Source organism: Gekko japonicus, unplaced genomic scaffold (assembly GCF_001447785.1).
Source record: "Gekko japonicus isolate JY-2015 unplaced genomic scaffold, Gekko_japonicus_V1.1 scaffold2133, whole genome shotgun sequence".
In the NCBI taxonomy this organism is placed as follows: domain Eukaryota; kingdom Metazoa; phylum Chordata; class Lepidosauria; order Squamata; family Gekkonidae; genus Gekko; species Gekko japonicus.
Genome location: NW_015163153.1, coordinates 231,905 through 242,463, shown reverse-complemented (window position 1 = coordinate 242,463; position 10,559 = coordinate 231,905). Strand labels below are relative to the sequence as shown.

Genomic DNA, 10,559 nt, shown 5'->3' with positions numbered 1-10,559 from the left:
AGTCGTCCGCTTAGTTTGAACTCACGTTCATTGTCGGTCAGTTTCTCTGACCTCGCTTGCTTCAACGCTGTTCCGCTCGATCTCCAGTGCTTGTCCCGGTCAAACCAGCTTGTGCCCGAAGGCCACGCAGTGGCCGGACCATCAGGGCGGAGGGGAACCTCAATTCTCTGGCTTTACGCCATCGAAGAGGCTACCCCTCAAAAGCCCTCTGGCCTGGAGCCTATCCCAAAGGCTCCATGGGGGCGCTCCAACCTGCTGGTGTGTGGATCGTTTCCCCACGGTCCTGGGTTCCCCACGGTCCACCATCGCTGCTCCATAAACCGGAAGTCCAAAAAATAATGTTTTTTTGTTGTTCAGTCACACAGTCGAGTCTGACTTCACGACACCATGGACCACATCATACCAGGCCTTCCTGTCTTCCGCCGTCCTCTGAAGTTTGCTCAATTTCATGTTCGTTGCATCTATGACACTGTCTAACCATCTCATCCTTTGCCGTCCCCGTCTTCTTTGACCTTCAGTCTTTCCCAGCATCAGGGTCTTCTCCAGTGAGTGCTCCCTTCTCATTCGGTGGCCAAAGTATTTGAGCTTCAGTTTCATTATCTGGCCTTCTAGGGAACAGTCAGGGTTGATTTCTTGTAGGATTGACTGATTTGATCTTCTTGCAGTCCAAGAGACTCTCAAGAGTCTTCTCCAGCACCATAGTTCAAAAGAATCTATTCTTCGGCGCTCGGCCTTCCTTATAGTCCAACTCTCGCAGCCGTACATGACTACGGGGAATAAAACAGTATAGCAGTTGCTGCTGTTTTTTTTTTTTTTAAAGTTCATGTTGGGTCAGAAGCAAACAACCAGTTTAAATCCAGTTTCCTGTCTCAGCCCAGTTCCATTCTTGTTTTTGCCTGGCCACGAGCCCATCTGTATCCTGCAGGTGTTCTGCTCATAGATGAGGGATTCTTTCTGGATGGTCCTCAGGCGGTGGGAAAACCCTGCAGCAGTCTCAAATCTCTGTTCAGCAACACCACCCTTTCCCCTTGCCACCCAGCATTACCCAAAACCAATCCAGATTGTCACCCATTGCCACCAGCAACTGCAAGAGTATCTCCTGCTAAACCGAATTGTAGTGGTTAAGTGCGCGGACTCTAATCTCTTTCCCAGTGTGTTTTTTTCAAATTATCTCTCTACTCCCCTACACTTGGGCTTCTTCTGGGTGGTTGGCTCTGCCAGTCTGGTGTAGTGGTTAAGTGCGCGGACTCTAATCTGGGGGAACCGGGTTTGATTCCCCACTCCACCACTTGCACCTGCTGGATGACCTTGGGCAAGCCATAGTTCTGATAAGAGCTGTCCTTGAAAAAGAGCAGTTTCTGTCAGAGCTCTCTCAGCCCACCTACCTCCCAGGGTGTCTGTTGTGGGGAGGGGAAGGGAAAGGAGTTTGTAAGCCACTCTGAGACTCCTTTGGGTAGTGAAGGGCCCCGGGGTATAAATCCAATCTCCTCTTCTTCTTCTCTTCTCTCTCCTGCAGCAGCCATTTTGTGACTGCGCCCACCACATTGTGTCAGAATTCCAAAGGTACCCACAGGCCCCAAAAGGTCAGGGACCCCCTGTTTTAGATCCAACCAGGCGGTTACTTCTTTCTGTCACACACCTCTTTCCACCGGATCGAAGAAGTACCCGCTTTCCCGAAGGCTACCGAAGACGGAGGGAATGAGGTCAGACAGGTACCGCTGAGCAAACGCCCGAGCTGCGATTTTCTCAGAGGTCTCCTTCTCCTTCTGCAGGAATTCCAGCTGCTGTTTCTTACGGCGGTTCTGTGAAGGAGAACAGCACGGGGTGCCTTTTGCTCCAGAACAATGGTCGGTGTCAACACTTCCACCTCCCCCAGGCCCGCAAACAAGGGGGAGCCCATGCAAGCCTGGTCTAAAGTTCCTGACTTGGATTCCAAAGATCTTCTCCGCTTGCTGCAGCTTGAAGATCATAAGAACAGAAGAGAGGACACTGTTGGATCAGGCCAATGGCCCATCTAGTCCAACACACAGTGGCCAACAATACCAGGTGCCATCAGGGGGTCCAGCAGTGGGGCCAGGACACTAGAAGCCCCCCCACTGTTGCCCCCCCCAAGCACCAAGAATACAGAGCATCCCTTGCCCCTGACCAAGAGCCCCTATCTATAGTAAAGGTAAAGGTTCCCTTGCTCAAAAGCCAGTCGAATCCGACTCTAGGGTTGCGGTGCTCATCTCCGTTTCAAAGCCGAAGAGCCAGCGCTGTCCAAAGACGTTTCCGTGGTCATGTGGCCGGCATGACTAAACACCAAGGCGCACGGAACGCTGTTACCTTCCCACCAAAGTGGTACCTATTTATCTACTTGCAATTTCTTGCTTTCGAACTGCTAGGTTGGCAGGAGCTGGAACCAGAGACGGGAGCTCACTCAGTCATGTGGCACTCGGGTCTCGAACTGCTGAACTACCAACCTTCCACAGCCTGTTCCATGCTTGTAGCCGCCGCCACCTCCTGTGGCAGTGAATCCCATGTGTTAAATCACTCTTTGGGTGAAGAAGGACTTCCTTTTATCTGTTCTAACCCGACTGCTCAGCAATTTCATGGAGTGCCCACGAGTTCTTGAGAAAAGGACTTCTTTCCTCACCCGGTTCTTGGCCGCTGTGTGGCAGAGAGTGTTGGACTGGATGGGCCGTTATCGGCCTGATCCATCAAGGCTTCTCTTATGTTCATGCATCAGGGGAAGGCTCCTTGTACCGGAGAATGGTGCTACTGCTAGCAAAATGGATCTGTGGGATCTAACCCATTTCCCAAGGCTGCAGGTAGAATCCCAAAACTTGTTCAAAGTACAGGAGAGAGGAGCTTCCCTCGAGACCAGGAGTCATTTCCTGCGGGAGCGCACAGGAGCTAAGCTCCGGCAGTAAGGAGCCCAGAGGGCGGGCACATGCAACAAGCCCCGCCCCCTGCTCCCAACAGCCCTCAGTTGGGCCACGAGGAGCAAGAAGCAGCCAGGTAAGTTGCAGAGCCCCCCCCCCTCAGCCCGCCTTCAGGTATCAGCTCTCCCTCCTCTGTGAGGGTAGATCTGCGCGTTCCCCTCCTCCCCATAGCTAGCAATCCAAAACAATGGAATTGCTCAGTTGCCTTTTTACAATAGGCTGACTTTTCTAATCAGATTAATCTGATTAACCTGCTACCCTGAGTAGAGCAGCAACTCAGCTAACTCTCCACCAGGTTGGAACCGCCGCTACCTTCTCCTCCCGGTGACGTCTTTCCTGCTCCTCCAGGCGCTGCACCTCCGCAAGCTCGGCGCGGCGCAGTTCATGAAAGGCGTACTGGTGGGCCCGCAGGTTGCTCAGCTCCTCCTCCTCCATGACTTCCAGCAGAGCCTGCTCGATGGTCTTCCCGACCAGGACTTCAAGCATCGGCTTGACTTCAATGTCGAAATCAAACAGCTGAGAAAGAAAGGAAGGGGGGAGGGGAGTGGAAGCATGCCAGTCGATAGCCCTGACGTGGAAGGCCCGGGCCGATCCCGCCTCATCGGATCTTGGAACCCAAGCAGGGTCCGCCGAGGAAGTCCAGGGTTGCTACACGGAGGCAGGCAATGGCAATTCAACGCTGAATGTCAGCCGGTTTGGTGGAGTGGGTTAAGTGCGCGGACTCTAATCTGGGAGAACCGGGTTTGATTCCCCACTCCTCCACTTGCACCTGCTGGATGACCTTGGGCAAGCCATAGTTCTGATAAGAGCTGTCCTTGAAAAAGAGCTGCTTCTGTCAAGAGCTCTCTCAGCCCCACCTACCTCCCAGGGTGTCTGTTGTGGGGAGGGGAAGGGAAAGGAGTTTGTAAGCCGCTCTGAGACCCCTTTGGGTAGTGAAGGGCCCTGGGGTATAAATCCAATCTCCTCCTTCTCCTCCTCCTCTTCTTCTTCTTCCTCCTCCTCCTTTTGTATATTATCCATTTTCAATGTGTGGGGATAGATGATAGATAGATAGATAGATAGATAGATAGATAGATAGATAGATAGATAGATACAGATAGATAGATACAGATAGATAGATAGATAGATAGATAGATAGATAGATAGATAGATAGATAGATAGATAGATATAGATAGATAGATAGATAGATAGATAGATAGATAGATAGATAGATAGATAGATAGATATAGATAGATAGATAGATAGATAGATAGATAGATAGATAGATAGATAGATAGATAGATATAGATAGATAGACAGACAGACAGACGGACGGACGGACGGATAGATATAGATCCACTGGTCAGCCTTGTTGGCCTGAAGCAGCAGAACAAAGTTAAGAGTTTAGTGGCACCTTTAAGACCAATAAAGTTTTATTCAAGGTATGAGCTTTTGTGTGCACACACACTTCCTCAGATACAATGAAATGGAAGGTAATAGTTCATCGATATATAGAGAGGGTGAACAGTAAACGGTGTAAAGTAAAAGGATACTTTTACACAAAAAGTCTCCTGTTCTGACATATTTGCTGTGTTTTCCTGTAATTAAATCCAAACGAACTTAACTCGTAACTGTTTAGTTTTTGCATCTGTTAAAACATCGCCATTATGCCGTATGCGAATTTACTCACACCTTGAATAAAACTCTGTTGTTCTTAAAGTTGCCACTGAACTCAGGGGGGGGGGGGAGAGAGAGAGAGAGAGAGAGAGAGAGAGAGAGAGAGAGAGAGAGAGAGAGAGAACAGCATTCAGATTCCCTGAATGTAGAAAATTCAGAACGTCTAGAATTCCTTGAATGTAGAAAACTAGCGTAACCCTTACACACAGATCTAGAGGAGTCCCCAACATGGTGCCAATGGCGGCCATGGTGCCCACTAACACCTTTTCCAACGCCAGCCAATGTTTTTAGGAGGTGGATGGGGCCAGGTAGAGCTTTTGCCTAGCAAGGCTTCTGATTGGTCATTGGCTCTAGTATATCAGAGACAAGGGCTCCAGCACAGTCTTCTCCCTGGTGTGGTTATTATCTGGAGGAGTTTGGGTGTGCATCTGTTGCCTTCTGACCTCAACTGCCAGAATTTCCTATCGGGATCAGCCCAAGGGAGGGATCCTCTCCCAAGATGCCGCTGTTTTGGAATCCTCCCCCCTCCCTGCCCCGGATTGTAATACCTCTCCTTCCAATATTTGCGTGGCCACATCTCGACCGGACTTCGCGGGAATGAAGAGGGGTGTCGCCGGTCGGTCCAAGAACTCATCCGTTTGACATTCCACATCAACTTCCACAATACGGTCAGCGAGCTCTTCCAGGTATAATTCTGAAAAGGTGGCACAACACCATTTTGCATATTTTGGCTTCCTCTGTTGGCTCTGCACACATGACACCATAAGCGGATTCAACTCAACAGGGGTCTCGATCCTGTGACACCCTTCCCCTGTCGCGGCCTATGGCCCCCTTCCACCAAGCCCTTCTCCCTTCCTTTGACAACGAATGATTTTTTTTCTCCGTCCAGAGAAGCCTTTCTCCACTGGAAGAAAGTAATGGGATCCAGCCCCAATATCTGTCAAACTCAGAAACAATTTCTTAGCTCTCTCACATACGACAAAGTGAGAGAGTTAGTGAGACAGAGAATCCAGGACATAGCTAGACAGGAGGATCTTAATAACTCATGCAAATAGCGAGCCCTCTTGGAACCATTGTATAAGGTAGTGCCTAGGCCCTATCTTTTTCATCTAGAAAATCATGAGTTAAGGAGAATGTTTACCCTCATGAGGTGGGATGCCCTCTCTTCTGCGGTTACAGAGGGGAGGTTTAATTAAAAAAAAACCACCTTGCTGATCGTATATGTCGCTGCTGCAATGACGGAATTGAAACCTTAATGCCTGTTATATAGGACTGCAGGGCATGTAGGCACTTTCGTGATATTCTCCCACTCTCTACAACTACTCTATCCTCAACTAGTCAAAAGAGGCAAGTGCTGAAGAACCTCCTAGAAAGTAGGTGCCCCAAGGTTACAGCTAAACTTGCCAAATTTGGCTGGTTAGCTATAAGGACTAGAAAGCTCGTAGTGAAAGATGAACAGATGTACTTTGTTACAGGACTTAGCAGGTTTTACATGCATGCTCTATTTGATATACATTTTATATATTTCATTTATGCTTGTGGGTATATGAATTTAGTTTGAGTTAGTTTGTTGTATCAGAGTGCTGGCTTTTTGCTGTGAATAAATTTGTTGTTGTTGTTGTAGTCAAACTCAGGCATCTGGCATAAAGACAGGCTGGTTGTATTAACTGCATTGTCCGTTCTTAATTCTCACTGCTTGTATTCTGTATTCTTATCGCTGCCCTTGTTTGCCATTGAATTTTTTTTGGGGGGGAGTGTGTGTAGTTTGCTAGGGAGGCTTGCTTGGTAATTTTCCTAAGTGGGCCCCAAGACATCTTTCACACGAGAAATGTCCATGGAGAAGACTGTGCCTGGCTAGATACTGGCTGTATATCGTCCAGAGTCACTGTAGTAACACTGACGTAGGAGTGCATGGAATTTTGGGGTTTTACCTATATGTTGGTTTTCCCGCCTTTGCAACTCAGTCCTGACAAAGAGTTTGAACCCACAGCATCTCATAGCTCTAAATAAAGCATTCACTGCCTAAGTGTGTGTGGAGAGTGATTTGACTGGGAACCTGACAAGATCTGCTCATTCCAACTATTCACAGTGTGCAACACCGTGTTGGCCATGGAACGGGAAGGCCGAGGTAGCCCCAGAAAGGGGGTAAAAACTGGGCATTTGTCGGCAGGCCCCATCGCCAGGATTTTTTCACTTGTGGGGCAGACATGGCACCGAACAAAAAATAAACTAAACATGAATTGCAGCTCTTCAAACTGCATGAATTGTAGCTGCTCATTTCTTGCCTTGAAAACCTCCTTGGGGGTTGCTAGGGCTATTTTTGGGCAGGAACACACAGGAACGGAGTTCTGGCTGTCTTCAGAGCTGGCCAGGCCCACTACAGCCAAAACCTCTGCGTGCCTGGCTACAGAGGGAAGGCCTGGAGAGCGACCCCACCCCCCCAGCGACTCCGAGGTGGGCAGGCCCTGGAAGAATTGGGGAGGCATGTTTAGCTGAATAGTATGAGTAGTCTCTCTCTGTGGGGTGACAGGTTCTCCAAGCATCCGTTAGATCAAAAGTGTCAGAAAGTTTTGCCAGACTAGTGCTGGAGGTCTTTTGGTTTCGCTTCTTATTTTGGGCATGAGATCTGTCTAGTGCGGAGGAGCCCACCAGGGAATCAGTTCAGGGGCCCAGGCGCTGGGGCAGGGGCAGCGGCCCTGAAGCTTCTGGTCAGTTTCATTCTGGGACCAATAGCTGTTAGGCTTTAAGGGCTGTTCATGCCCAGGTGAAACTGACCAAAAGTGGCAGGGGGAGCTTTCCTGTCCTTCCCTAGCATCCCCCCTCCCCCAGCTTCTGGTCAGTTTCGCCCCCTGGATGAACAGCTGGTCTATGGGGAGTGAAACTGACCAGAAGCTGCAGGACTGCTTCCCTTTCTTTCCCCAGCCTTGCCACCGCTGCGGGGCTAGGTGCACTGGGGGTGGGGGTGTCTGGCATCCTCAGGTGGGGGGGCGGGGCTCCTGGGCAATGTTCCCTCTAAGCTGAGTTAGTGTGAGCTAGCTCAGTTTTCTAGCCTCCAGCTCACACATTTTTTGCCTTAGCTCAGGAAGGAGGGCTCCAGAGCAAACTAACTTATGCAGTAGCCAAATCGCTCGCTCACAACTTTAATGCCGGTAGCTCACAAAAGTAGAATTTTTGCTCACAAGACTCTGCAGCTTAGAGGGAACAGTCCTGGGTGGTGGGGATCTGCCCCCAAATGCCCCGCCATGGCTACAGGCCTGTTTGTCAGGGCCCTGAGACCGACTGCAAGCACTACTTGCTCTTGCTTTTGATGGGTCATGCGGGAAGCATTGAGTGGATTCTTGGCTCATGCGGTGCACCTCTGCCAACTTCAACTGGATTCATCAAAAGTGGCTTGCACAAGATTGACCCCAAATCCTGGAAATGACACAGTTCCCACATATGTCACTATGAGCTGCTTGGGGGGTGGGGTGGGGAATGGAAGGGCTGAATTGCAATGTGTGATATGTGATATGTGTATTCAGGGGTCATTTCGTAGAAAAAGAGGTGCAGGAGCTCATTAGCATAACTCATTAGCATAACTTATTTGCATATGCCACACCCCCTGACATCACCAGAAGTGTGTCAGAAGGCAACACCCACTGCTCAGGCTCCACTGGACTGTTTTGGATTGCTAGCTATTGGAGGAGGGGAGGAACGTGCAGATCTGCCCTCACAGAGGAGGGAGAGCTTGTACCTGAATAAAACTTGGTCTTAAAGGTACCACTGGACTGTTTTGGACTGGGGGGAGCTCTGCAACTTACCTGGCTGCTTCTTGCTCTGACTGAGGGCTGCTGGGAGCAGGGGGTGGGGCTTGTTGCATGTGCCCGCCCCCTGGGCTCTTTATTGCCGGAGCTCCGCTCCTGTGCGCTCCTGCAGGAAATGACCCCTGTGTGTATCTCCCCCCTCTTTACATTGAAGAGATGGAAGCACCATCAGGACATCTTAAAGACATTCCAGCGTGGCTCATTATGAACAGAAGCCTTGCTACTGCGGATTAGTCACCCACCCACCCTTCACTGGCCAATTTCCACTGGACCACCCGGCACTTCCTGATCACTGGAACCCTTGCAAAGAATATTGGACCAAGTTTGGGCTTTACCTGATCTAGCCAGAGCAGGCTTATCCGAGTGTTCAGCGTGCTTCTGGAATGAGAGCAAAGTGATCCTCGTGTCACCCTTGGAAACCGCGGTCCCGCAGACAAAAGGTGTGTAGGGGAGGAATCTGGCCCCAATCCAGATTCAGTCCTGAAGACTCACCCAGGATTACACCTGAGGCTTTCCAATGGGATAGATCCACCCACCCACCCACCAATAAGCCTTCCTCCAACAGAAGAACCGTGTAAGTTGGTGAAAGGCTTCCATGTTGAGCCAAAAGCAAAGACAGGGGGAAGAAGATGATGAAGACGAAGGAGGAGGAGGAGGAGTTGTTTTTTATACCCTACTCTTCACTACCCAAAGGAGTCTCGGACCCCGGTCACACAGCAAAGTTGCCGCGGGAGAGGCACGGGAGTCCCGCGGATTTTCCGGGCGCGATCTCACCTCAACATCTGGGAAGCGCAGTGCTCCCGTGGCGAACCCGTGGCGCCCCACCGAAGGTGCAGAGTTAAAAACTAGTACCTATGAGGTACTAGTTTCCGGAAACTGCAGGGCAAGGGCGGGCGTCTGACCGCGTTTCCGGTGGACTTCCATGGCATCCGGCGCCCGCCCATGTCCCATTGCAAAGAAGGGTTTTTTCCCCCCAAGTCTCCACAGGATATGCACAAGTACCCAACGGAGCATGCACACAAACAAGAAGCGGCATTTGCCAGAGGAGCCGCGCGGTGCAAGTGCCGGTTTGAACGCGCCGTGCTGCTTCTTTGCTGCGCTGTGGACTAGCCGTCTGATCTGCGCCTACCCACGGGACCTCAAAAGGACTTCTGATCGGGTTGCCGCACGTTATTTTCCTCCGGGGCAATTAGCCATGCCTCCCCCCCCGCATTTTCCGGCCCGTGTGACTGGGGCCTCAGAGAGGCTTACAATCGCCTTCCCTTCCTCTCCCCGCAACAGAGACCCTGTGAGGTAGGTAGGGCTGAGAGAGCTCTCAGAGAGCTGTGACTGACCAAGGCCACCCAACTGGCTTCGTATGGAGGAGTGGGGGAATCAAACCGGTTCTCCAGATTAGAGTCCACCACTCTTACCTACCAGACCACGCTGGCTCTAAATAGATAAATGAACTTTGCTCAGTGCATCGGGGTAGGGGATCCGGCCCATCGCCTGTACCTACCCGTCTGCACGCTAATATGACGCCTGCCCTCCAAAGGGTCCGGGGTTCTCGTCTGCAGCTGATCTCTGGCACGTTTCCGAGTCAGGGCTTTGCGGTGGGCCTCCCGCTGCCTCTGGAGCTCCACGGGGTCGGGGTCGCCACTCTGGAAAGAGATGCAAGGTGGGGGCGGGGGAACTGCATTCATTCATTTCTCGCCCACCTTTTCAGGTTCTGGTAAACTCTCAACAGCCGATGAGGCAATGCCCGGTTAAGTGTGGTGTCCGCCAGTGTTCCCTCTAAGCTGAGTTAGTGTGAGCTAGCACAGTTTTTTAGCCTCCAGCTCAAAATTTTTTGTCTCAGCTCAGGAAGGAGGGCTCCAGAGCAAACTCATTTATGCAGCAGCCAAATTGCTCACTCACAACTTTGATGCCTGTAGCTGGCAAAGCAGAATTTTTGCTCACAAGACTGCACAGCTTAGAGGGAACATAAATCTACTGCTTCAAAAACATCCACTCACCGTTTTATTTCTTCATACCATGTAAATTTATTATTTATTTATGTATTTATTGAATTTCTACCCCGCCCACCTGCCGAGGCGGCTCAGGGCAGCTTACAAGGAATTTAAAACCAACATTCGGTTAAAACCAACAATTACAAAATATAAAATACATTTCCATAAAATCCCAGCTAATACATCC

At 50.4% G+C, this 10,559-nt stretch overlaps 1 protein-coding gene across 1 annotated transcript in view; it reads right to left on the bottom strand.

The window, feature by feature from the left end:
- RSPH3 (radial spoke 3 homolog (Chlamydomonas)) overlaps positions 1-10,559 on the bottom strand; it is a 57,773-nt gene that overhangs the window by 14,769 nt on the left and 32,445 nt on the right. Inside the window, exons 5-8 of the mRNA XM_015407053.1 lie at positions 9,883-10,024; positions 5,130-5,275; positions 3,237-3,440; positions 1,640-1,802 (exon numbers count right to left, since the gene is read on the bottom strand). Of these exons, the coding sequence (XP_015262539.1) occupies positions 1,640-1,802; positions 3,237-3,440; positions 5,130-5,275; positions 9,883-10,024 (655 nt within the window). The remainder of the gene's footprint in view (positions 1-1,639; positions 1,803-3,236; positions 3,441-5,129; positions 5,276-9,882; positions 10,025-10,559) is intronic.